Consider the following 27,843-nt stretch of genomic DNA (forward strand, 5'->3'; position numbering starts at 1 on the left):
CACTTGAAGACATTTTACCAGGAAAATTCCTTCTTTCTTGAAGAGCCAGACCTCAGAGCTGTCCCTGGCAGGGGTGGCACAGGGGTGGGGGGACTCAAAGTAAGGTGCCCATGCTGGGAGGAGCTGCTGACACCTTATTCTGCATCTGCATCACTCAGAGGATCTGAGGAACAGAGATTTGGAGTGACCTGGGTAGCAGAGCCTTGTGGAGGGGACTTGGGCTACTGCAGTTTTATAGAGCTTTTCATGAGACATTTGGGGGTTTTAAGGCAACAAAACAGAACACAGGGAAAGAAATGCTACTCCCCTCATTAGTGTTCACAAAAAGGTTGGGAAAGATTTTGAACAACTGCCAAAAGTTCATGAGATCAATTCCACTTCAAAATGGAGCTGTTTAAGAGCAAAAACAAAGTTCACATGCCTCATCTGCTGTTAGATCCCATTCCCCCACAGCACTTACCAACACCCAGCCAGGGACTGTTTCCACCCTGAACTATCTGAAATCTAATTAAACATGGGCAGGAATAAAAGCAGAGTTGAAGTAGCTGACACAAAATTCCAGGTGTCCCCAGAGGTGCCACCAGTTGCACACAGGGCAGGAGCCCTGCAGTTTATCCAGCACAGCTGACAGGTTTGCTCAGCTCTGGCATCCATTAGGTGTGCACAGTGAATAAAAAGGCCTTGTGGTGGGGTTTATGTCGAATGTTTTCTTTGAGTAAGAAATAAAGCAGCAGTTACCATAGCAATGGACAGAGAAGCCATCACCTGATGCTGTGAAAATTAAAGAATGCAGGCTGGAGATGACAGCACAGCCCCACTTTGGTAACACAAAGAGGGATGAGGCGTATTAATTTCTGCACAACTATTCAAGACTTCTTTAAAGATCTTTCAGAAGATATTAACATTAACCAGCTGTCACTATCTACAGCCAGCTGATAAAATCTTCATTCAGCTCACTCAATATTTCTGCCCAGTACAAATTACAGTAGCATCGTCTCAGATAGATAAGAGAAAAAATCTTCAGCAGTACCCTTGGGGAAAAGGGAGATTCCACATCATCCTCACGTGCTGTGCCCAGGCTGGGCTGTGGCTGCAGGATCCTGTCCAGGGCTTTGGCTAGCTTGGTTTAGGGTACTGACAGCCACCACTGAGAGCTCCTGTGAAAGTCACTGTCACCAGCTGAGGGACCTGAGCCCCGAGGTGCTGCTGCTGCCCTCCAGACTCTGCTGAGCTCCTTCCATCTGGAACCACCACTCTCATGGATCCTGAGGACATCAGGACCCTCCCACAAACCAAAGTCCTGTCTCAGGGACCCCAAGCCACCTCCTTGAGCACCACTGGGCTGTTCCCTGCGGGGCTGTGACACTCCTGTCCCCACAGCTCACCTGTGACACGCTGCCTGCCCTTTACTGTGTTTGCCCTGAGCCCCTGCTCGGGCCACCTCTGTTCTTTTCACAAATGTATTACAGCTTTAAAAGCAGCCTTTTATCATCTTCTGTCTCAAAAACCAGTATTACAAGGCTGCATTGCCCACAATCATCATCACACAGCCAACAGTGACTAAGTACACACCAAAAAAAATGGTTTTGTCATTCCCTTCTACTGGAAAACTGTAATCAGGCTGCTATAGAAGGGAAAATCAGAAGCTGCTGCTAATGTGGCCTCTCATGGATGTCTGGAATCCAGAGGAATAAAATGTAGCCTAAAGCCTGTGAATATTCTCATTACTTTCGACAGGACTAAATTTGGGCCTGTTCCTAAGTGACAGGCTCCTACTGTGGGCTGGTGTTTCCTTTCCATAGGAAGAATTCTCAATGCAATCAAGGCTTTTTCTAAGCTAGACATAACCTCAAGCAGAAAAATATTTGTGTTGCTACTGGTGGTATCTGTACAACCTGCTGAGAGCAGGCACAGGGAGTGACTCAGTGACTCCAGCAATCACCATCACAGCACCTCATTTCTGGAAAGCTATGCTGAACCTAGTCCTGACTATCCCCAAAACAGCATCCACACATGTCCAATATGCCAAATAAGGAACCCCTCAGGCTGGGCTGTAACAACATTTTTGCCTCAGTGATCACCTGTAGGGATGAACTTCTTCCCCAGCACTCCTGGGCTGAAGGAAAGACTAAACATGACTTTATGGTGTGCTCTGTCAGACACTTTTATCTGCAAAACCAAGCTGTGATTCATGACCCACAAGTATTTATGTGTTCTGGTTAGCAACTAATCAGAGAGGTTGAGGAATCAAGCTCTAGATTTTGCTAAGTGCCACATATTCCCCTCAATGAGCCCGTCTGTCTTGTGTGAAGTGCTCGCTCTCGTGGCACTTTGGAAATGAAGGGTTACATCTCAGAGCCACAGCTTGGATGAAAAAGAGATTCTTCTAAGCAGCCTGACAGCTGAAAATGCAGAGGGCTATGTCTGAAGTGCTTCCCCCCATTTTTCTTTTCTCCCAAGACCCACACTGCTTCTCAAGCCTTCCTTTCTCTAGTCTTGCTGATCTAAGCAGCAATATGAAATCCTAAAATGATGTCTTTGGAGATGATTAGGCTGTTAGTGCAAATTAACCCCCTGGCAGCTTTGCTAATATAGACACTTTGTAACACACCAGGAACCAGGCAAACAAACAAAAGAAATGCTGAATTTCCTTTTAACCCAGTCTCATCTCAGCTATGAATTAATAAGCTCTTCTGTGTATTCAGAGTCTGTAGAAATGCAACTTGCTTTTCAAGAGAATCCTACACACAACAGCACACACCTCCCTCAAGAGAAGCGCACCAGGGCAGGGTGGGACTTCAAGGAAACACATCCAAGGGGGTCCCAAAGGTGGCAAAACTTGGACTCAAAGATTCTGTAGTTTATAGGAAAGCTCAGCATTCTGTACAAATTAACCCCTCAGTGCAGAGCAGCTCTTCCCAAGATCCTTCTGCTTTTTGTGTGAGTTTTAACTGCGAAAAGAACATGTAAACAATGTAATTTCTTGTGCCTGTGCTGTCACCAGTGAGGGCAGCATTCTGCCAGAACAGAAACTTCAATCAATCTGACACTTTCTGTCTTAAACAGTAAGCACCACGAGCAGCAATAAAACAATAAACCCATCAGATTTTACAGTTCTGCTAGCACAGGTACCCACTCCTGGATTACCCCACCCATCCTTCCATCCCAAATTCTCCTCCCTGCAAGCTCTGAGCTGGGGGCTGCTGGTGACCCTCCCAGTAAGACTCCAGCAGGTCACTCCTGCTTCTGCAGCTCCAACAGATGTGAGAAGGTTTTAAAGGCTGGATTTTTCTCAGGGATGCTCATTTCCATTCAGACCCACAGGCTCACACTGGAACCCACCAGCTTGGCAGATAATCACACTGAGGATTCCCAGGAGATCCCCCGATGCAGCAAATCACAGCCTGTTTTCACACAGCCACAAAACATTATCCAGCTCCCAGCAGAGTGGGATTTCCCTCCTCACTGCTGCCTGGGGAGCACTGGGGTTTACACGGTGTGATCTGCTAACGAGCCACCATTGGCACTAATTAGGCAGGGAACCAAGGCTTTAATTAACGCTTGTAACTCGAGAGACACAAGTGGCTAACAGTGTAAACAGGAATGAAATAGTGGTGCCTCATCTCCAGGCAGCCTGGTGGTTCCATATATATATAAATATATATATATATAAATATATATATATATAAAAATATATATATATGTGTGTGTGTGTGTATATGTATATATATGTATGTATATATATGTGTGTGTATATATGTATGTATATATGTGTGTATATATATGTATATATACACACAATGCTTATATATGTATTTACATATTTATGTATCATGTACATATATGTTAATGTATAGCTACATATATATATTTATATGTTTATATATAGTTATATATAGTAATATATGTTTATAAATAGTAGTGTGTATATATTTGTATATAGTAGAATATGTATTTATATATGAGTATTTTTATATAGTTCAGGTCTGTTTACAGTTCCATGGAGATAGCCCTGGACCTGGCTCAGAGAATTTATAAATATAAATATATTCACTATATATTTAGTGTGTATAGATACTATGTTTATATTTGTATTTATTTATATATTTATGAATAGTTATATTTTTATATAGTTATATATAGTAGTGTAGATATATTTGTATATAGCAGTATATATATTTGTATATAGTAATGTATCTATATTTGTATATAGTAGTGTATCTATATTTGTATATAGTGTATCTATATTTGTATATAGTGTATCTATATTTGTATATAGCAGTATATATGTTTGTATATAGCAGTATATATGTTTGTATATAGTAGTGTATATATATTTGTATATAGCAGTATATATATTTGTATATAGCAGCATATATATTTCTATATAGCAGTATATATATTTCTATATAGCAATATATATATTTCTATATAAATGTTTATATATAGTTGAGGTTTGTTTACAGTTCCATGGAGTTATCCCTGGACCTGGCTCAGAGCTCTCACAGATGCACACTTTGGGAAAACCTGTTTCCAGAGACAAAGAGAATTCAGCTGTGCAGGAGCTGCCTGGGGTGGCAGTGGTGATGTTTGTGGGATGAAGGCTCCAGCTGGAACTGCCCTGCTCAGCTCCTGCACTCAGCAGTGTCCTCCTGGTGCTCCTCAGCCTGTCCTGGTCAATCAGCAAATCATTTCCAATGCATGGAACACACAATCAGCCTCCCAACAATAAATCCATGGCTTATTCTCAGTAGTAATGAGGACATCTCGTTGGAGAATTGTTCCAAAGGTTTCTCAGGCAGCGCAGATTTAAAGAGAAGAGGGGAAGAGTGCCTGTTTTCTCTTTTCTAGCTAGCTGCAATTTCAAGTTAATAATTACTTTTAAAACTTTGTTAAGCTGCTAGCACAGTGAGCCCTTCCCTCCTTCTCTTGCTGTGGTGAGAAGCTCCTTTCTCAGATGTTGAAGGACATCCTCCCCAGTTCTGGGACATGAGTTTGGAGGAGCCAGCTGCCCGTGCTGTGACACCAATGTCCCTGAAAAGTGCCTGCTAAGGGCTAATGAAATTAAACTGGAGAGCAGTGCCACTCTCCCAAAATAGCATTAACACATTCCCTTCTTTGAAGAAGTATTTTTTTACATCACAAATGCTTTTTAAAGCCACACTGGGAAATATTCCCCCTTCAGTGTGTGAGGTTCTCTAGGAAATGGTAATTAGGAGTGCTCCAGCACCCATTGCTCACTGGAGCAGAATATCCAAACTCGTGGCACCACTGCTATGAATTTACTTTGGAAAAATCTCACCAAAGAACCTGCAAGGTACTGTTGTACCTCAGCACTTGCTAAAACCATAATCCCCTCAGTGGACTTTTCTTTCAATAACCTGCTCCACTGTAGATGTGAAGCTTACTGATCCTTCTACAGAAGGGAAAATAAAACAAAACAAAACCCAGTAAGGTTTAAAGTTTCACAAGGCTGAACACCAGACAGTGAAGTATATAAACCTTCATCAATGAAATATATAAAACCCCTTCAAGTCATAATTCACAGCTCTGGGCATTTTTGCAAAGCAACTCTGGACTAGCAGCTGGCTTTAGGGGCCCTATCAATGCCATAAACCAGCTCCATTTTCCAATAAAAATATAGCCTGAAATAATGACACAACAAAACCAACTCCAGGGGATTCAAACCCCTCTCCTTTCAGATGTCACCTGAAATGCTTTCATGCAGTGAAATGACTCTTAAATATTTAAGCAATGCAAAGGTGCATAGGACATGAAAAATGTTTTGTTGCAATTCTTGCCGTCTGGAGATGCACATGTACACCCAGAAGAGCATCCCACCAAACTCTTCTGTCTCTCTTCATTTCACTCCAAGCTCTGCTGCTTTTAAATATGAATCAGTGTCAAAAAAACACACTTCAGAGCTGAAAGAGTGCATTCCATTTACTGTGGAAAATAAATCCTTGGGATAATGCATCCCAAATTCTGGGTAAACACAAAACTTAGAGTGATTCCAGCTCTGGTTTAGGTTTTGCACATTTTGATACCATCGACTTCAGCTCCTCATTACAGTGTCACTTGTGTTTGCCATGATGCCACCACTCTGCAGTGTCCAGACCTAACAAACCAACAATTAAGTACAGATTTCAGGGTAGTAAAGGTTGTTTCATCATATAGCACAATTAAAATGTCACTATCTGAAAGCAAACAGTACCTGCCTGAAAACATTCCTATTTTTGCTTCCTTCAGGTACAGCTGAGGGCAGTGCCAAGCTCCTCAGAGAGGTTTATATGCCCTAGGGAGGCTCAAACAGGTCTTTCATGCAAAACTGGCAGAGTTAGAGTTGAAGATCTCTCTTTTTTGTGACCAATTCCTCCAAAATGGCTTTTTACATTGAGGTTCCCAAGCTCTTACACAGATGTTATGACCATAACAACCTTTTCTACCTCTGGTGCTGCTCTTCACATGCATCCTCCTCCTCCAGGTCCTTCAGCTGTTGCCAGCACCACCCACCACAGCCCTGCTGTCAATACTCATTAGGCACTGAAATGTAAAAGCTGTCCCAGTTCATGGCTTTAATAGCTTTCCTCCCTGCATTTATCCTTATCCAATTTGTAGATTTATTATTACTCCTAATTATCCATTGTGTTGGGTTGGTTTGTTTACTGGACAAAGGTAGCACTCATTACAACCTCCATCCCTCCAGGTGCAGCACGCTGCAAAATCTCTAATAAGAAGCCTGAAGGGAAGAGGAAAACACTCCTGTGTTACACCTCTTTTCTCTAATCAGGATATAACAACTTCATCCCCTTTGTCTTTACTTTCCCTGCTCAGTAGCTGCTGTAAATGAGGTTGTGTGCAGAGTGAGTCAGAGCTGATGTTCTGCCCAGCTCAGTGACAGACAGCACCCAGCACTGCCACTCCTTTTGCCTGCCCTGTGCTGACAGGGCTCTGCCAAGCCAGATGTGGCATGGCACTGGAGAACAGCTGCAGCATCCTTCCATGCTCAGCTACCTGGGGAAGTGTTCAGACTCCAGAGCAAACACAGCAATGCACACAGGACCTTTCCAAAGCTGCCTGATGCCCCCAGCTCATCCTCCTCACCTTCAAGCACCATCAATCACATCCAGGAACAAGCCAACCCCACAAGAACTCCTTCTTTTCAGGATGGCTCTGCTTCCTTCCCTCTCCTGTAGCCTGCTGGGTGGGAGAGCAGCTCAGGAAAGCATTCAAGAACAAGGTCATGCCCTGAGGATTTTCCTTTCCAATCCTCACAGACAATGCACTCAAAATGAAGACTCAGATTAGAAAAGAGTGTAACAGCACTTGGAGAGGTGACAATCCTGGTAGCCCAGATGAAACCTGTGGTAACAATTTTTGGCAGCTCTGGGAAGGACACAAGACTCAATGTTCTTCATTTTTAAAATTGCTGGGTTTTTTTTTATTTTGTTTCCTGTAGTGATGCTTCTTTCCTGCTGTTCATACTTTACCAACTGCTAGAGGTAACAGTAATTCTCCTCACTGTACCATCAGCAGCAAGTGTAATTCATCTCTCTTCTGGGAACCCAGAAATCCAGTGGTAGGAAAGCAGGGCAATATTTTCCTCTCCCTTCTCTATTCCTTCAGATCTTTAATAAAGATTTTCCCACTCATATTATTGTGGATAACATAAGGCAAACCTGAAACCCCTTCCATGAAAGGAAATCAAAGTCCTGCAGTAACAGGACTGGACACTCCCAAGGGTGATGCTGACAGTGTTTGCATTTTCTGTTTTGCAGATAGAAAATGCCTGTAAAGACCTACCAGAGGTGACACAGCAGGACAGGAACAGGACCTACAACCTCTCAGGATGGCTTGGATTGTTCCCACAACACTCCTGTGCTCACTGGGCGCAAGAAAGGAGGAGCTGTGTTTATCCACATGGTGCTCCTACAGCACTAATGCACTACCCTGCACAAGCCACACCACCCATCCTCCTGGGCTTTATTTATTAAAATTATTTACTTTACTAAAATAAATTTACTTTATTTTATATTTTATTTATCCAGTCTGGGCTGATAAATGCACAGATACTGCACCAGGATTCTGCACTAAGACACAACTGAAGAACACTGATAAATTCAGATACAGTAGCAGGATTCTGCACTAAGACACAACTGAAGAACACTGATAAATTCACAGATACAGTACCAGGATTCTGAATTAAGACACCATTTAAGACCACACTTTCAATTGCCATGATTTGTGGCTATGAGGTCATTCAGACCAGCCTGCTCCCCTTTTGCCAGAGAAGATTTGTAGCTATTATTTCCCACCCCCCAAGCAATGATCACATGCTGTTTGCTTCAGCTCTTCATGTTGCAATACCTCAATGAATAATATACAAGGAGCAGAAAATAAACAAGCCCACTGTGCCTGGGGATAATGTGTGGTGTGTTTTTCTTTAGGATGATTAAATGTGAGTGCATGTCATAGGATGTAGGGCTTGCTGTGCTGGGAACCCAGGAGGATGAGGGCACACAGCTCTCTCAGAGCTGGGGAATGGCCATGGAGAAGGTTAAGGGGGCCCCCAGGCAGCCCCAGCATATGCACTGCTGCTCCCTGCTCTGCTCCCTGGGCTCTTCCCCAGACTCAGGCACTCCACACCCTTCCACACCTCTGGAGTTGCACTGAGGACATCACATTTCCAGCACAGAACTTGGTCCTGCCAGCCTTTCACCAACCCTCTGCCGCTGGAAGAGCCTCTGCAAACAGCACAATGAGCCACAGAGCTCAGACTGGTGCATGGTCCCACACAGCCTCTGCCAGCGGGGTCAGCTGCCAGGAAAACAGCAAAAAACATTTCATTTCCTCTGCGTGGAGCTCCTCTCCTGTACACCTCAAGCACAGCTCCCATTTCGTGCCTTAGCACAGATCCCTGGCTCTGGGAGATCCTGGACATTTCAAACCCAAGATGCTTTGGAACATCTCTCGTTCATTTTCTTGCCTTGGTCATGGAGAGGAGGAGGCACACTGAGCAGGGCTGGGTTACAGCAAGTCAGGCAGCCCTGAAGACAACAACCACCTGCCCATCCCCACTGGAAATAAGAAAAAGCCACTTAAAAAAAATCTTAAGTTTTTCAGCCTCTCGCACTCTTGTATCTGGTTTAAAGTAACATTAAGCAAAAATTCAAATTGTCTTTCCACCTAAAGGGCTTTTTCAGCAAGAGAACAGGGCCTGAGCTCTGCATTTGTGCTGGCACAGAACCACCAATACACCAACCTGTGTCAGACTGTGCATTTCAGACAAATGTTCCCAAAAATAAACCAAATCCTCTCTGTCTATAACTGCAAGTCACTCAGGCAATTACCAACATCCCACATTCCCATCTCAGTCTCCTGCACCTCTCAGCCAGATTCATTTCTGAGCAAAGAAATACAGCCCCAGATTTCAACAGGCTTGTTTATCTTCAACTCTCATTTCAGGAAAATAAAGGCAGTGGCAAAGACCTTCAGAGAATGATCCTCACTCCCATTCACCCAACAAACACCCAGCTCACTGCCTCTGGATTTCTTCTTTCACCACAGCTATGTTTGTTATGTGCAAAAGTATTCTGCTTCTACTACTTTGTGTAAAGGGATTTTCAACAGAAGAAAAGTAACAACATCAGAAAATACTTCTAGCACGGAGGTTTCACTCGGTAAACAGGTGTCCAGGAGATTATCTCGCCAATTTAACCAAAGCTGCAAACACCAGAGTGGTTCTGAGATGACTAAAATCCCCCTTTTTTCAAAGAAAAGCCTTTTATCTGCCATGCGACACTTCCTGTTCTAAAGGCTATTCTCCTCGGTGGTTGTCAACTATGTATTAATCTAATTCATATAAGCCTTAGAAATAAATTCTTTCATGTGCACAATCTTTTGGGAAACTGATTCCCTGAGGCTTTAAGAGCAATTGTTGCTTATCACCGTGGAAATTTCCACTGAATTTAAAGCCTGGTAACAAGTTAAAAAAAGATACATCAAATTTTTCAGTGATTAACAAGTTTCCCAGTCTTTGTCATCCTCAAAGGATTTTCATCTGATCGGTAGGGAAACTGCTAAAAATGAAAATAAAAGGGAAGCGATCTGACCCAGTAAGGCAGTTCTGTGTTCCCACTCCTGTCCAAAATAATGGCACTCGCTTCTAACAGCCCCTTGCAGGCAGCAGCAATATCAAACACCTTGGGCTTTATTTAAAGGACAAATGTGCTGCCAAAGACAAACACTGCTTAACTGCAAGTGGATAGTTAAACCCTCCCTACAGAGCTCTCCTAACAAAACCACTCTGTGTGTGGGAGAGGCAAGCTTTCAGAAAAGCAGGTAATTGACGTTTTTCTACATTCAAACTCCATGCCTGTGCAATAAAAACCTGATTTTAAAAGCGCCATAAAGCAGAGAAGTTTTCTGATGCCTTGCTGTCTGTCATGGCACAGAAAGGGCCCTGCCAAAGCAGCAGTTTTGTACCTTGCTGCACACCGTGGGCCTGCGATAAACGGCACGGCAGACACGCTAAAAACCCCCCAGTGATGGGGGCCTTCAGTCCAGCTCACAGCGTGCAAAGAGGAAAATAAGGCATTTCAGTGACTAGGAGCAACCTTCAGCTTCAAATCAGTTGAGATTCATCCCATGTCCCCATCACCTTTGTGTGTCACCGTGTCAGAAACGCGCCCAGCCGACCTCCTTACCTGAGGATGAACTGATCCACCGTGGAATTGTTGGCAATTGTCACGTAGACATTCACAACCTCCCCTTGTTTGACCGGCTTGGAGGGCAGCCACACCACCACGTTGCTGTCCAGCCTCAGCTCCGTGAGCTGGGAGGCCTCCTGGCCGCGGTAGAGGCTGACAGAGCCAATCCTCTGCAGGTGGGACGTGCTTTCATCCCCGCCATCCTTGCCGGGCCGGATGGCGTTGCCCTTGCGGATATCCTCGGCCGTGCACTCGCCCTTCTCGTCCCCGGGCTGCACCGTGTAGTAAAGCTCCACGGGGCTCCCTTCTGGCTGCTCCGCCGGCTTCTTGCGGCCCGTGAGCACGCTGGGGGGGCTGAACCAGCTGGGCAGCAGCTCCAGCTGTGCCACGCACAGCCCCAGGTCCCCCTTGAGCCGGCAGCTGCCGCGCACCTCGCGCGTCTCGCGGAAGGCGAAGACGCGCAGGCAGGGCAGCCGCTCCGCGGGGCTGTACTCGTCCCAGTCCCTGCCCACGATGTAGAACAGCACCTGCACCCTGGGCTTGCTCAGGTAGATCTTGGTGCTCATGATGAAGGCCTTGAGCTTCCAGTTGTAGGTGAATTTGTTGGCGGATCCAAAGGAGCTGGAAGTTAACATGAGGTCCTGGGGCACTGCTTGCTCCACGGAGAAGGGGCCGTAGCTGGCGTTCAACACGGGCGGTCTCTTGGCTTTGTATGGGAAGAATGACTCCACCCTGGACTGCAAACTGGAATTTCTCATGAAGTCCTGGTTGGCTTCCTTGAGGAAGAAAGATGTCTCGGCGTTGAAGAGCCGGTAGCTCACAGGGAGGTACGTTGGCAGTGAAGAAAATCGCTGATTATTGTCCAAGACCCCTCGACACTCTGTCACTAATAAAAGAAAAGGTGAGTTAGACCAAGTCTGCTTATGGATTCAAAGGGACACTTAGCACAACCTCAGTGGAGCCACCTGGTAAAATTAGGGACAAGCATTGTTCCAGACAAGAAATATTTACAGGGTAGCTACATGTTCAGATATAGATAATTCTTTTCTGCATTACATTTGCAAAAGAAAATAAAATGTAGCATGTCAGGAGAGCCCAATGGCCAACAGCCCCCAGGGCTGCTAGTCACCAGCCCTGCAGGATATCAAAGGGATTTTCTGCTCTAGGGGCAAAGAAACTGCTTTTCTCAGGACTCACACACACACACACAACCATTTCTCTCTCTCTGTCAAGCAACCTTGCTCTTGTATTACTGTTCCTGGCACTATAGTCCATATCCCTGTGGTAAAACACTGACAGTGCCTCAATTTCCTAAGTCCTTTAAATGCAGATTGGCATCACAATCCAGAAGTATTTCAACAAGTACTAATGTATAAGATACACACAGAGAGAATCAGCAGGTGCTGGCCAAGTTCAAGTTTCAGCTTGAAACTTTTGACCTAAATGTTCTCCTGTTAAGATTAACAACACATTTTTGAAAGGCAAAATGTATTGTCTAAATTAGGGTAGATAACAGTGGAGAAGAATTAAAATACACGTTGATTATGTCATACAGCTTACAACCCCTCTTCCTAACTCATAGTGACAGGATTGGCTATAGGTGCAGAAGGTGAATGCATCTACTGCTGGACTTCTTGAGCATTGAAAAAACAGAGCTTGCCCTCAGTTCCAGTGCTCTCAGGAAATCCCAGCAGAATCAGGATTTAAAGTTGTGTGTAGGTTCAGCTCTTTGAAGAGTAAAGGTAACCAGAAGGGCAACAAAGAATGCACAGATCCATCTGGAACTCAGGAACACCTGAGGATCCCAAAACACCCCACAGAGACGCTGTCCTACCACCTTCCCCACAAAGGGCTGCAGCCTGGGCATTTCTGCAAATCACATTTGCTGCCCTGGCATGTCTGGCTGCTAACGTGCTAATTATGCAGTCAAATTTAATTAAATGTTTTCAAGTAATGAATAAACAATCGATACCTGTCATGACACCAAATGGCTGCTGACAGACAGCCCCACTGCCGTCCTGTGGAGTGTGCAATGCCAGGGTGCAGGGAAGGGAAGAGCTTTGGAAAGCAGGTGTGAGGTAATTAAGAAAAGAAAAAGACAAATGTAGAGGAGGGGGAAATCAGAACTCTCAAAGGACAGCAGCCATAAATTTGAAATAAAGAATTAAGATGTGTTCTCTCATGTTTAATTCATGCACCACCGCTGGATGGTAGGAATTGTTCTCGTAACTGAGCAAACTGCCTTGACTGGACAGAAATTTAAACAAAATGGTAAAAATAGGAAAAGAAACAGTGAGTTACCAGTACAGCACCCTCTCTGCCAGGCAGAATCACATTTAAAATACAAAACATCGGTTTAGCCCACTGTTACAGCCCTGCAAGGCTCCAATCCTTGGCACACATTTTAATTCTGCTGAAAAAGATGTTACAAATGCACCTCCAGAGCTGATTGATTTCTCTTACCTGAGTCTGTCAGGCTTCCATCCCAAAGTGCTCTAACACTCCTAAAAGAAACCCAAGGAAGATCCACTTTGGACCATGGACCTTTCAAGGAAAGAGGAAAAGCTACAGATTTCTTTGGTGCAGCAGCAGAACAAAGAGTTTGAATTCCTAAGGCAGGAGTTTCCTCTCTAAGCCCTCTCAGCCTCCCTGGATGAGGCTGCTGGGATCTGCTCACCTCCCTGCATCCCTCTGCAAAAAGCCATCACTGACATGCTAGTGACAGATATCAATGTTCTTTGAAATGAAAACACCTGGTGTGCTGGACAAGAAGCCCATTTCTTGCTGGCCACTTTGGCTACTGAATTTGACTTGGTGACTGATGAGATTTTCTCTCCTAGGTGTCCTGCTGCTCAGCCAGGAGCCCCGTGGTACCAGAGGGGCTGTGGTTAAGGGAAGCAATAAACGCTTGGACAGGGGGAGCAGGGACTGATTTAAGCACACAGATACAATTTGCTGCAGTGTTTCATGACCAGGGATACTCCAGACACAGCCCCACTGCTCCTGAGGGAATCTCTGCCTTCAACAGAGCCACAAAAACCAGAAATAAACTCAGCAGGCTGCAGAGACAAGTGAAGTCCTGTGATTTCAAAGGGTTGTTGGTCAGGATCTAAGCTGGAGGCTTAGCAGCTGGTTTTGTGCAATTCCCAGGACTTTTGCTGCAGCACATTATCCTCAGACAGACAGTGGGCTCATTTCTGCAGGCACTTCATTTATCCTGGGTTAATCACATGCACGAGGTATGTAGGGCTTGGCCCAATATTATAACAGTCATTCAACTCCTGCCTTAATAAGCTGAACACAAACAGCAAAACCCACGTGGCCAGACTGACAGCAAAAAGAAAAAAAGAATTCACTTTTTTATTGTTGTCTAAAGTGTTCCACCCACTTTCATACCATACATAATGGATTCCTGTATTTCTATACTGAAAGCTGTACTTTAGACAATTTATTTAAGCACTTTAAGCCTTTTACTGATAAAGCTGGTAGTTAAAATTGTCCATTTTATTTTTAGAATCCCAACGTCATGCATCAGCAACTGCAGGCCATCACTTAAGGGATTTGTTCTATTCTCTTCATCTCTACCCAATAACTTTCACATCCTGGTATAATTAATTACCAACATTTCCAGAGAATATTTTTGTATGCTTCATCAGCTCAGTTTCAAAGCTCTTTAATTTATCAGAGTATCTATTTAAACAAGATACCCTGGGTTTTCCTGAGTTTCACATCACGAGTTATTATTTTAAATAACCATTAAGCGGTGTTTACTTTATCTACCTGAAAAACTAACTTTTAATAAAGCAGCTCTGCCTCTCAGTGCTTTCAGGTGCTCTGGAGCAGATTTTCACATTTTAAAGTGCTTTACCCCTTTCCATCATCCAGCAGGAGTTACAGCTCAGAGACAAAGCCCTGCATGGAAGAGGTTAACAACCATCAAACACAGCCAGTATTAGCCAAGAACAAAAGTGAAGGCTTACAAGTAATTACTTCTTCTTTCTAACAGCCTGGTGACTTTTTAATCCTTCTTCTGGCATCATATGCCTCTGCAGCACTTCATCTGAACCCAAGCAGGCATCTGCTAAGCACATCACTGGCTCCAGTGTGACAGAGCAGCTCAAATTCCTGCAACCCCGTGAGCTCACTGGATGGGAAACCGTGACTTCTGATCTCTATTATTATTATTATTTCTTGGATTCCAGCATAAGAGGAATTTTCTTCAGGGGTATTTCACATGGAGCTGGAGCCCTGGGTGCTGGATTCACTGGAACAGTCATAAAAGCTTAATATCTTTGAGTTTTTCTTTTATGAGGTTGGTTTGAAGTGACTTTCTTTTGGGCAGGGAATTAAGGGTTTAGCTCGTGGGTGGGAGATTACTGGCCAGTGGCCACGGATCTTCAGTGCCTGATGTTTGATGAGCCACTGAGCCTTCAAGGCAACCATCTGCCTGTCCCCTCAGCCAGAAGCTTCTGAGCCAGAGAAGCCAGTGAGGAGCAGAAGACATCTGCCCATGCAAAGGAGGAGGGATGGGAGAAGCCCTCCCTGCACCTTGTCTGGCCCTCAGCACATTTCTAATTGCCCCTTGCAGGGGACAAGCCAGGGGAAAAGTGCTGAACATCTTCCTGTGCCTCTGTGTTCTCCTGGAACCCCAGCACAGCAGCACAGCTCAGCTCCCATGAGAATTCTGTCATTTTTAAAGCAGGATCTTATCCCTCCTTCTCCCCACAGCTTTACCCTTCCTCCATTCCTGAACCCACCCATAACTGAATGCTGCCCCAGATTGATTTGCATTTTTGTTTCACTTCCATGCCACCAGAGTTTTAAGAAACAAATCCTACCCAATATTATTCACAGCACCACCATCACCAAAAATCCTGCACATGCTGTAGAAGATCATCCCTGTTCCTTCCATGAACACCCATTCCCACCTGCCCCTGCACAGGGATGAGCACCTTACACAAACCAAACAAAATCCCCCTCCATGAATTCTCTTCTGACTCCACCTTCCACTACCTCAGTCCTGCTCTTGCAGAGCAAATCACATATTCCAGCTCAGGAACTACAGAAGAATGAAAGTAGGGAAGATTCACTTCAATCAGCACAGATGTTTCCTTCACCACAAAATGTCAACAGCTACGCTTGCTGGTTCATTTTCCCTTAATTTTCTGTGCCAGCACCACATTCAGTCACATTTAGTGACTTCACAGTGTAAGAAATCTTTGTAGCAATGTTTTGCTCAGAACTAGAGCTCAGCAAATACATTCACTCAGACCTCACAATGACCTTAGCTGTACTCTCATCCCCTCCAAGCTCCCTTTTCTTAACATCTAGAGATGGGAAATTTTGCTGCTGGAAAGGCTGAGTGGAATCTTCAACCAACCAAGCTCAAATTGAGGATATGGAACAGATTTTGAACTGTGAGGTTGATTAACTATTGCAGCAAAGGGAGCAATGGCTGCTCTGTCCTCATGTGCAGATTGGATCACCCTGAAAAGCGAGTTTTTCTCAGCACGAGTTCCAGGGATAACTGGAGCCTCGTCCTCCCTTCTGGCTTAAAAGCTACAGCTCTGTGAGCATTCCAGAAAATCAGCTGGATGGCAGGGCAAGTGCAGGAGCCACAGTTTCTGTTCCTCCCGTGTGCCCATCAGATGTGCTTCATCATCCTCTGAGGAATCAGAGACACTCTTGGACTAATTGCACACAGGCAATGTCAAGTGTCAAATGCTTATGGTCACCAATTTGTGAAACTAAAAATAAACTCTGCAAACAAATCCAGCAAAGAAATCCACAGAGCAAGCATTTGAGGGAAATTACAGCCTATTCTCAAATATTCTGTGAGCACCTGGTGAGGGCAATTACATCAAACAAAACTAATGCTAACAAAATTATTTTAGCAGTTCATTTTTTGAGCCCAGAGTTCCCTGAACTGAAAGCTGAAGTCCAAGGATAGGTTTGTACCAGACTGACCTGGGATGGGATATTCCTCTTCACATATATGGGATTACAGAGCCTGGTAAGCAACCAGACATATTTTAAGCCCAGATATAGACAGAGTCTTATTTAGCCTAGATCAGAGTTCAATTAAACCACACTGCAAAGATTATTGGGAGACATAACCAGTTATTGTGAACAAATTTCCTATTTTATTTCAGTGGGAGAGATTAACTTCATTCATTCAGTACACTGTTAAATGAAAAACTGCAATAATATTCTATTAAATAGACTTCTCTCACATTTTGAGAGTATATCCTTAATGAATTTATCCTCTGGATATTACCACAGATCAAATCTTCACTGAAGCTCTACAGACAACCCTGGATTTAGTACAGAAGTGAACACTTGTCCCATTCTGCAGCAGAGGGAGAACAGTGGCATTTCAGAGCTGTCAGGAACACGACAAGCACACAAGGCAAGGACTGAGCAAAGGTGCACCAGGAGCCCATGAACTCCCTGGAAACACAAAAACAACAGGGTGGTCACCAAAACTAAAGGATGGGAATTTGAAATGGATAAAAAAGTGTTTCAAACAGAGCTTGATTAGATGATGGAGCTCATTGCCAGGGAACTCACCCAGAACCGAAAGGGTGATGGGAATGCTTGCACTGATGTGCAGAACATCCAGAGCAGAGTCATTAACCACATGGAAAACTCCTTGTTTTAGCTGCATCGATTAGAGCCCAGGATTAGACCTCTGCATTCTAAAGCCTTATCCAACATCTGTCAGGTTGCTCCATTTTCCTCAGGATTACCAACACAACAGACACGTGTATAAACCACAAATAGCTGCTTGTGAGGCACAGCCTTTTCACTAACAGGAAAGAGAAGCTTTCAAGTCTAATTTGGAAACACAGAACTCTCAGGACACTGTACATTAGAAAAGCATTTCCAATATTTCAATAACAGCCTCCAAAGTTTTTTGCAGTTCTGTACATCCCACCCTTTGACTGCAAAATACCAAAATATCCTTTTATTACAGGCCTATCTTCTCTGTGACCCTCTCTTCACAGAGCTGTGTTAGTCAAAGACTGCCTGACATTCAGGACTGAAATCTATAAATGGTTTTCTCAGACTGGTTGATGACCTTAAGAGTCTGTAAAAACAACAGTGTACATGCAAAGGTCAGTGAAGATTTCTGGAATCCCTCCCCCTCCCAGGGCTGACATTCCCAATTGTCTCTGCTGCCGAGGCCATCTGACCTATTTAAGCGAGTTTGCCGTGCAGAGTCAAAGACAAATACCTGGAACTCTGATTTCCACTAATGAAAGCTTTTGTTAGGAGAAAAGGGTTGGAAAACTTCTATACAGACACTATATTCAGGTACTTGGGTTTTGTGCTGGCCAGAGGCTGCAAATGTCAGTGTCCTGTGAGCAACACACGGTGGGCAAAATGTCACAGGCTGGCCTTTGCTCGCCTCATTGTGGCCAACGCCGCGGATTCTGCAGCCACCCATCGTGTCAGCGCTGCAAGCACAAAGCAAACAGCACTTCACCCGTCCCATCTGATCACTGCAGAGAAGAGGAGGATTGAAAACACCAGAGTTTATTGCCAGCTCCATCGAAAACATATGGTAGCCACAGGAAAGCTCTGCAACGCCGTTTCTCTGGCGATGAAATGAGAGAAGCTATCATTCAGTTTGATTGACTTGCGAGTCAAAACCACGTTGAGTTCACCACACAAAAGACCAAGTAAAACATTGTCTGTCTGGGGAGGTTTCTGGTCTTTAAAGCAGGCAAAAAAACCCCAGTGGTAGCCACAGAGTGGGGAAGAAGTACACAATGTGGTTGGTATTTTCCACCTCAACCAGCACCTTTTCAGAGACCTGGACTGATTATCTTCCTGCTGAAGAAGCTTCATTTTCATGGCAGTACAATTATGTGAAAGACACTTCTCTGCAGGGGATGTATCACATTTAACCTTACAGGATGGCTCACCAAAGCCTCCACAACGTTTTCAAGTTTGGCCAGAATGCCATAATGATGGAAATACACGAATATCACAGTCAGTACACTTGGGGTTTTTTTTAAAGTACTCAAATGTCATAAAAATGGGAACATGCAAGATGTAAGTTACAAACTTGAACAAGTTCTGGCCTTGGCAATGAATCAATTCCTTGTCCTGTCTCTCCTTCTCTAGTTTTTAATAGCTCTGAGCTCTCCTCTGCTGTTAAGTCTCTGTCAGATGCTGATAGGCACTCACTCCTCTGTTTAGACACTGAATTGCTTTGCACAGCTCCTTGTTTAAAGAGAGATTAGGGTCCTAGAGCCTGAATGGGGCAATTTGTTCAGCACTCTTCACTGCCAGGAAAACCAACAAGAACCAAGAGCACCCAAAAGTGTAGGAGGAGGACACAGAGGACTCGATAAATTAATTACAATGGTTTTCCCCTTACCACCCAGAAAGGGAAAATAATTTTTCTTGTAAATTAAAAATAAAAATTTTAATTAAATTAAAATTAAATTAATTAAAAATAAAGCCAGCCAGCAACATCAACAACAGGACTTTATCTCACATTGCCCCTCACCAAGACCCAGCCTCCACTGGGCTTTGCACTACACAGGGACAAGGGATATTACTCAAAGATCCAGGTATAACCTGGCAGTGAGTAATTCCAAGGCTGAAAAGGAAAAAGGGGTTTGTTACAATCAGATTTGAGCCAGGCATTCCCTGGGGTCTGTAATACACTTTTAGCACACATCTTGACAGGCTCCTAACTGGCAACTCACATCTCAGGGCTGTACTCCCAGGATCCTGAACTCTGCTGGGAATAAACCCCTCCAGACCTCCCAACCCAGCAACTGAATATCCAACAGCTGCAATCATTTTTCCTCTCTCTAGACAGGGAACTGAGGCAGTGTAGCTGGGTTTTCCAGCAGGTTCTATCAAAGCCAAGCACAGAAAGCAGGCAGGAGCAGGGACAGCAGCCCTGCCCGTGCAGCAGGTGAAAGCACCAAAGCGAGGCAGGTAAGAGGATGTAAGAGCCTCACTGATAATGGATGGAACTTGGCAAGGCAAGGGAGCAAATGCTGCCAAGATTAGACTCTAGTCTGGCAGCTTTTCTGAGTGGGAACCAACAGCCTCAACCTCTGCTGCCTGGCGTCTCCAGGAATCTGCAAATTTGGTGTAAAACATGTAAATCACGGAGAAAAAAAGACCCTGGAAACACTGACTTGGATCAGCATTAACTGTTGCAGAATTTCACTCCTAGGAAAGTTTCACCACTGGTATAAATCAATAAAGTTTCTGTCCTGGGTTGATTATGATGTTAAATTGTAAAATATTTTCTCCCAAATTTGCCCTAAACCAGGACAGTTTCATAAAGGACAGAAAAATCACCACATGCTATACTTTTTCTCTTGAAAAAGAAAAGCATGTTATTTACATGAAAATTAAATTTAAAAGTCAAGAGGCCACTTATCCTTCTTTACTTTCTCCTCCTCTCCTTCATGGAGGAATTTGGAATGCTTACAGATGCAATGCACGCACATTTTTATTACCTGCATGTATTAAATAGTTGCTTGTATGCAAACTGTGACTTAAACCACGCCAGAATATCCCAATATCCTGGCTACAACCCTGCTAATCATCTCCATTTCAAAAATGCAGTGAGGATTTATGAGAAGATTAATTGAGAAACCAGGCTGAGGGGGTGGGGGACAGCCCTGCCCGTTTGGGAAATGAACTCGGCGTCACCTTTAACCTCCAAGTAATTCTTTGTCACAGAGCACAAAGCAACTCATCATTCCAGAAGAGCAGCAGGACAGAAACCAAGCGGAAATTTATCTGGTTAAACACCTTCTTTCCCAGGGATTAATGAAAAGGGATGGCTGCAGCACTGGTGTTTTTGTGCTCCCAGCACCTCCATGGGTTGTTTTAAAGCGCCCTGGCTGCTGCTGCTGTGGATCTTGGGGTGAGCAGCTACTCCCAACCCCCAAATTCTGCCTCTCAAGTATCCTGTCCTGACTCAAAAGCTTTGTGGAAGCATCCCAGCTGTCCCCAGCAGCCACTGGCGCTGTTTGGTGACCCCTGAGGGGCAGAAGCAGGAGGGAAGGGGCTCCTCCAGCCCCAGTCCCCAACTCCAGCCCTTCTGTCATCTCTTCTTCCCAGTTTACCCACACCAGAAACGTGAGTGGGGAGAACAAAGTGGTTGTGGTGACGGCACTGAGGAGAGGAAAGGCAAATTACAAAAAGATTATGAGATCCAGAAGAAGGAATCTTCTAGGGGAGCACAAGCAGACCAGACAGAATGCTAAATGACAGTGAGAAAATGCAGCAGAAGAATGATCAACACGTGGTTTTAATTCTGTTTGTTAAGGCAGAGAAGATGATAAAAAAGCCCCTCTCTAAAGTCTCTTTCATTTGCTGTAATGTTTTGCTGTAACCTGCCCAGGAAGGGCCAAAGCAAAACCAGTGCCATACCTGAGGAAAGTGTCTGGGGAAACACATCTGGCAATTGCAGTTCTGGAATTAGGATGCAGAAGCCAATGGGACCAAGTTCTGCTTTCCAAGATGAAGTTCATACAAAAGGAGTACATTCAGAAGCCAAAAATAAAGGCCTGCCTAAGATGAAGACAAGAACCTGGATCCAGTTTATGTTCAGAGCAGAGCAAGAGTCTGGTGTAACTCCAGGGAGGGCATTAATGTCAGAGGCAGAGCTGGCCCGTGCACTCTGAAGGTCCAACAGAGCAACTCTGTATTTTCTGGAGTGGGTGGAAAGCAGGATCCTACCTTCCTGTTGCTTCTCAAGTGTCCTTAAAGCCACTGGCAAAGACAAATGACAATGATGGATGCCAGTTTGTTATGCTGAGCACCACAAAACTGCACAGAGCAAATGACTTGCACCATCTTTTTAAGAGGTTGAACGTGTCGTGCTCCTAAAGTGCTGTTGTGCTCAAGAATCACTGAGAGCTCCCTGCAAATCAATGCAATAGAGCCCTGCTATTCATTTTGCAAGCACTATTTTTATCCTTTCCTAATATAACTTCCAAACCTTTCTCCTCCCCCACGTCCCTGCCACAGATCCCTAATTCACACAGCTAAAAACACACAGTGCCTCCTACAATCTTTTCCAACATGTGCAGTCCTTAACAACAAAATTTAATTTCTTCCTTTCTTTGAAACTCATCTTCATTCAGCCTGGCTCCTAAGGGAAATTAATGAGGGCTCGCTGAATATGTTTACATAAGATCTCCTCCAAATTTATATTATTAAGCATTAGGAGTGGTTTTATCTGCCCTCTAAGGGACAGAGGGGCTGATGGGCCTGGCCAGAGATGTCTCAATAAAATATCTGCTGTCCACTCACACCCTGCTGGCTTTGCTGTGCTGACAGAGCCTGGAGCAGGGCATGGGGTGACAGCTGAATCAAAGGTGACTGCAGCATCAGCAGCTCTGGGCTCCACTGGCAGTGAGCTGCCAGCACACCAAGGCAGGGCTGAGGAGGCTGAAGGAGCCTGGCTGTGAGCCCAGGGCCAGGCAGGAGCTGTGACACTGCTGTGGTGACAAACACCCTGCCCACACAGCCACGTGTGAGCCACGCTGAGCCCAGCTGCCCATCCCCAGGGACCCTTCCTCAGGAGAGCCTTTCTGCTGCAGGAATCCCAGCACTGATGGCAATTTTAGTTCCTGGTGGTCTCCACAACGACATCTTGGTCTGTGATACCCAATAGAGGCTTTGGAGTTTGGAAAACTCCTTCTGCTCGTTCTTATTCACACAAAAGCCATAACACAGTCCTTGGTGTCACAGCAACAGTGTGTATCACCACAAGGAAACGTGCTGCATGCACAAACACAGGTTAAACATCTATTTGTGCATGCACTCACAACTACAGCTCATTTCTGTACAATAAACTGTGAATCCAGCCCTGGAGCCAGCTCTCAGCCTGACTGGTCACACCGTGTCTGAGCGAGGCAAAGCCGGACACCTTCTCCCTGCTGGAGCTCCTGTGGTGTCGCACATCTGGCTGCAGCAAAGCCTGTGGTCTAGCACGGATATTGGACCTGGACAACAGGATTTCAGCAATGATTAAAGATGCCTGTGGCTTCTGGGCAGGCAGGAACAAAGGAAACCCTTCTGCTGGAAGAGGGGTTTGATAGAATTCACGGCTGTCTCCACTTCTGCAGTTTTGTCTCCTTCATTAGCTAACAAAGCAATGACTCCAGTTCATGAAAAGGAAACTCCTACCATCCTGAGCAGCTTCCAGGGCCTATCCTGCAGCTCCTTTTGGCTCCATGTCTCCCCAGGTAACCCTTGCCAGCTAAGGCAGAGTGGTCCAAGAGCCATTACATCATGCACATTCAAGAACCAAAACTTTAATAGGGATCATTTTTCCTTCAATAAAGAAATATAAAGCTAATGCCACCCCGAATTCCCAAAGTACTGTATTAACACTCCTGTCAGCTGGAGGGCTTTTAGACTGCTATATATATATATTTCTTTTTTCCCCCCTTTCTAAGTCTGTTTAAACCTGTCTGCATTTCAGTTTGCTAAAGCTGTTTAGCCAAGTATGAGCTCCATTCATGGCCAGCTGTAATGAACGTCACAGGCTGTAACCCAAGCAGGCACTTGTGCCTGTTTGCTGGAGACTCTCATTCAAAAAACCAAAGAGAACAAGAGTAGTTTTCGAGATGTTGTAAATGCTGAGCTGCTTGCTCTGAAAACCAAAGCAGAGTCCTGTTCTCTGTGCAGAAAAGGTCTCTGAGTGAGGGGGGTGTGGGAGGGAAGCTTTGTTTACACCAGGCTCCTCTGAGCTAACAACTCACATGGGATGTTTTACTTTAAGGGCAATATCATGCATTGATTGAGAAGAGAGATATCAGCATCTTCTACCCTTGCTGGATACAGAGCACACTGTGGAAAGCTCCTGTCTCTGGGCTGCGTGGTAAAGAGCAGAACATGGCTCTCCTCGGTATAAATTTAAAGGGAGGACCTATAATACGGAGAAATCTTCAAAGGCCAGTCAGGTTTCCAGTCCAACAACCCTGCCAAGTGTTCCTTTAATCCTTTATTTACCAGTAAATCTGCCTCTCTGTTCAGCAGGCTTTTACTGGGATTGGGTTTCAGCCTGCAACCCAAAAGCTGTAAGCATATGCTCTGTAGCCCTAATGAGAAACTCAATCTATTAATGAGCAGACCTTCTCCACAGGACCAGGTCTTGGCAACATGAGTCAGTTCCTGAACTTTCACCTCCCGCTTGGCAGCACCCCAGACTAACTCCACATCTCTCAGCTGGCTTACATTATCAGCTCATTATTAACATACATCAGGGCCAGATCTCTTCTAGTGCACCCAGCAAACAGGAAACTACACAAGGGGAGGGCTCCTCATTTTTGTCTGACTCTGGAGCTCATAAAAATGACTAATTAGAAGCAGCTCTAGCGGAGGCACTCTGCAGATCACACATTCCCTCTGAGCCGTAGTCCTGACTTGGGATAAACAGCCTGGAATGCCAGGGCAGGCTCAGAGCCCTGCAGCTCTCAGAGCCCTGCAGCTCTCAGCCCCATCTCAGCTGCTGTGATGCAGGGGTGTGCTGCTCTCCTGATCATGGAGCCAGGAGACAGCGATTCACACAGAGCAAAGGACGTGTCCAGCATCACACACAGTCCCAGAAAGCCCAAATCCTGCATCAGCTCCCCTGCAGACAGCCCCAGCAGCAGGGAGAGCTGTGGGAGCCCTCTGCAGCCCTTTTCAAAGGACTCTGCTGTGTATTTTGGATGTGCACGCTTGCCTGGCCCCACAGAGCTGGGCTCAGAGCGCTGCTTTGAAGTGGCCTGCGAGCCCCCAGCAGTGTACACAGCACTTTGGGAAAGCTTCCCAGGGCACCTCTCATGGCCACAGCTCTCGTGGAGCACAGGAGAGGATTCTCTGGCACAGCAAGCGCTGTCCTCAATGACACACCACTATTTGTCACGCATTGTCTCACTTTATTTTCCTCCTTACACCATCAGTATTTACTTTTGCCCTCCAGTCCCCTCTCTCCTCAGCTGTCATCCTTCAGCTCAGGAAACACAGCAAACAAGAAACAAAAAGAATCTCTCCTCCAGATGCCAGGTTCAGACCCAGTCCAGCTGAAAGCTGCAGCAGCCTGATAATTGTTCCCATCTCATCTGAGCACAGATGCCAGCACAGCCAGTGCCCACATCAGCAAACGGAGCTGGAGACACACTCAAGGAGCAAGAAAGGTCAGCAGAGTCTGTTCAGGTCAGACAGGCTGTTAGTGATGTGGATCAGACTGAATCTGTTACACAGCATTCTGTACCTGCAGCCATCCCAGCCTAAGGCACATCCACGCCGAATATTCACACCCACTCTCAAACACCCCTTCAAGCAAACCAGACTTAACACGAGTCAATACAGAATCTGGCAAAATCTCAGAGCCTACACAAGCCCCTAATTTACTTTGGCTGCTCAAAAGGTAGCAATTTATATTCCTTCTTAAAAAAAAAAAAAATTAGCTGTGGCTAGAATTACTTCTCAGAGCTGATTTCATTTCATAACTCGCCTCCTATTCAGACGGAATTTATGCACAGATGTTCAGAGCCAAAAATCTGTTCTCATTTAATCCACAGCAGAACAGGTAAAGAGCAAATCTATTCCAGCCAGGTTGGTGCCTTGCTGCTCCAGCCTCCCCTAACACAGCAGCAGGCACGAGGAACTCCCAGCTGCCAAAATCCTGCTGCTCCAAGGGGCTTTTGGCAGCTCTGCTCCTCCACGAGCTCTCATGCCGATAACTAGAGGGGAACCAACACAAAATATTCCAACGGGACCAAGATCTCTCAGATGCAAACGAGCTGGAAACAGATTTTTAATTATTTTAAATGCACTGTCTTTCCCAAAACTGCAGGTCAGAATCCTGCAGAGATCAAGAGCTAAGGGATCCTTTGTGGAAGCAGTGGTGATAAAAAAACCCAGAGTGTTTCAGATCAACTGGTCAAGAACAAACCGTACAATTCCTCACTGTAATTACACCAAGATGATAAAACTCTGAATTCAGATGCAGGTTTGTTATCCAGAATAAGGGAATCCCACATCAGAGGCACCATGTCTGTAATTCTCCAAGGGATGCTGAGTTACCTTAGGCCACTCTAAGCAGGCAGAAGCTAAAATAAAATAACTAAAAGTTCTTCTGCAGAAAGAAATGTCTGGGGCTTTAACCAGTGCTCAAAAAATGGCTTGGGGTGAGTTGTGGGTGATTATGTAATGGAGAGTGTTATTCAGATTATAAAACCAAAATATATTAAGGTATAGCAACCTATTAATGGTTGACTCAAGCAATGGTAAAATGTATATTCAAGCATATTTTCATCATTCCTTCACATAGTTCCACGTAAGAGATGCCAGCAATGGTATAGGTGGTGGAAGAGAAGACACAAATTTGTTAGATATTTGATACCAGTCTAATTCTGAAGAGGTGAGAAATTTCATTCTCAGTAATATTTACAGAAGGCAAAGAAAGTCCAACTCATCTTAAAAATAAGGGCATGATACCAACTCAGTCACTGCCATGGCCTTACTCCTTCTGGCTTTCTTGCTGCTTGGGACTGACTGAAAATCTGGGCAAGATAAATTAACTTTCCCAATATATAAAGCTACATGTTCTTATCATAAAAAAATAATCTGGATTCCAGCAGCAATTCAAATGTTTTCCCCAAGTATGCAGATGTAACTCCTGCCCCCTTGGTAGGGCCCCTACAGCTGAGAATTGAAGCAGCCTCTTAAAACCAAAATACCTGCACTGGCAACGTGATTTGTGATGCTCTGGTCCCTCAGGTCTCAGCAAAATTAGTCCCATTAAGAAACAAAGCACAGTCTGGTGCCTACATATGGATTTAGCAATTTCACTTTATGTTAGCCAATTAGAAAACACTGGCTCTTTTCCTCCCCCAAATGCTTTCAAATTAATGAGAGGGGGAAAAAAAAAATGCAAACGCATAGCAAAGGCTGAACAAAGATTGGTGCTTGATAGAATTTGCATGTAAATCCTCCAAGATTCAATTTTAAGTAGAAGCAAACAAGCAAAATATTTACTGCTCAGCATTTCCCAGCCACACCAAGGCTGTGCTGTGTTTCAAGGCTGGTTTCCTGGCTGTGAACGCTGCTGTTTGCTGTGCTATGAGAAATACCTGCCCTGAGAGCAGAGCCAAGCAGGGCAGGGTCCTGGCTGTGCTGCTCCCTGCTCATCTCACCTTCCCCTCTCCCCACAAAGCCACGCTGACTGTTCCATCTGCCCCTGAAGGAGTCACAGCACTTGCCAGAGCTCTCTGAGAACTTCCAGCTCTGTTTTCTGGGAGTTCCTCCCAACCCCAGCCATGCACGGCACAGCTGATTCATCTTCCTCGGCCATCCCATCCATCTGGAGCACAGCAAAACCTGTGAATGCTGCCTCAGAGCGTGTCTGTGCTCGGAACAGACCCACTGAACACTCTCTGCTGGAGATACTGGAATTTCATGTGGGCTAGAAATATTTCCTAGGAGCTTTAGCTTCATTTCCTTTTGGAGAAACACCTCTCCCCATTTTCCTTCAAGCTTATATACTTGAATTACCATATCTCCTTAAGCAGCAAAAAGCAATAACTTCACCAGATCCAGGAAATATTAGTGGCATTATTAATGTAAATAAAGGATTTTTCATAGCATTTTTAAAGTTATTACACCAAGAGCATAAATAAACCTCACTGATGGAGTATTAGTATTTTATGTTGGTGGGAATCAATTGTATAACAGAGTCAAGTAGGGAACTTCTTGGGCACATTTAATTCCTGTAACTGCCAAATAACCACATGAACAACTTTGTCCTGTTAAATCCCCTTCTGTTTTGCATTTTGCATTCATTTCCTTCCAGCCTCAGCACTGTCCCCAACTCAAAAAGCTTCAACTGAACCATAACGAGCCTCACAATAAAGCACCTCAAGAACTAAAGACAAACGTCCTTCTGGCTTTTAAAGCTGCATTTCTCATTAGAAATGCTGCCAGCTGAAACACATCTTGAAAAGTGAGCACAGGCTAATGGACAGAGAAGACAGAAGTTGGCACACCTAGATTTTATTCCTAGTCTCTAGATTATTCACTAAAATACTCAATTCTGGTTGTTTTTAATCTCATTTAAGAAGTAACTACTTGCACTCAGGATCGCATTCCT

The 27,843-nt window shown here is 44.8% G+C and overlaps 1 protein-coding gene across 1 annotated transcript in view; it reads right to left on the minus strand.

Moving 5' to 3' along the window:
- TMEM132C (transmembrane protein 132C) overlaps positions 1–27,843 on the minus strand; it is a 169,656-nt gene that overhangs the window by 105,422 nt on the left and 36,391 nt on the right. Inside the window, exon 2 of the mRNA XM_058851521.1 lies at positions 10,707–11,595. Coding sequence (XP_058707504.1) covers positions 10,707–11,595 — 889 coding nt within the window. The remainder of the gene's footprint in view (positions 1–10,706; positions 11,596–27,843) is intronic.

This window comes from Poecile atricapillus, chromosome 16, assembly GCF_030490865.1.
Source record: "Poecile atricapillus isolate bPoeAtr1 chromosome 16, bPoeAtr1.hap1, whole genome shotgun sequence".
NCBI lineage: Eukaryota > Metazoa > Chordata > Aves > Passeriformes > Paridae > Poecile > Poecile atricapillus.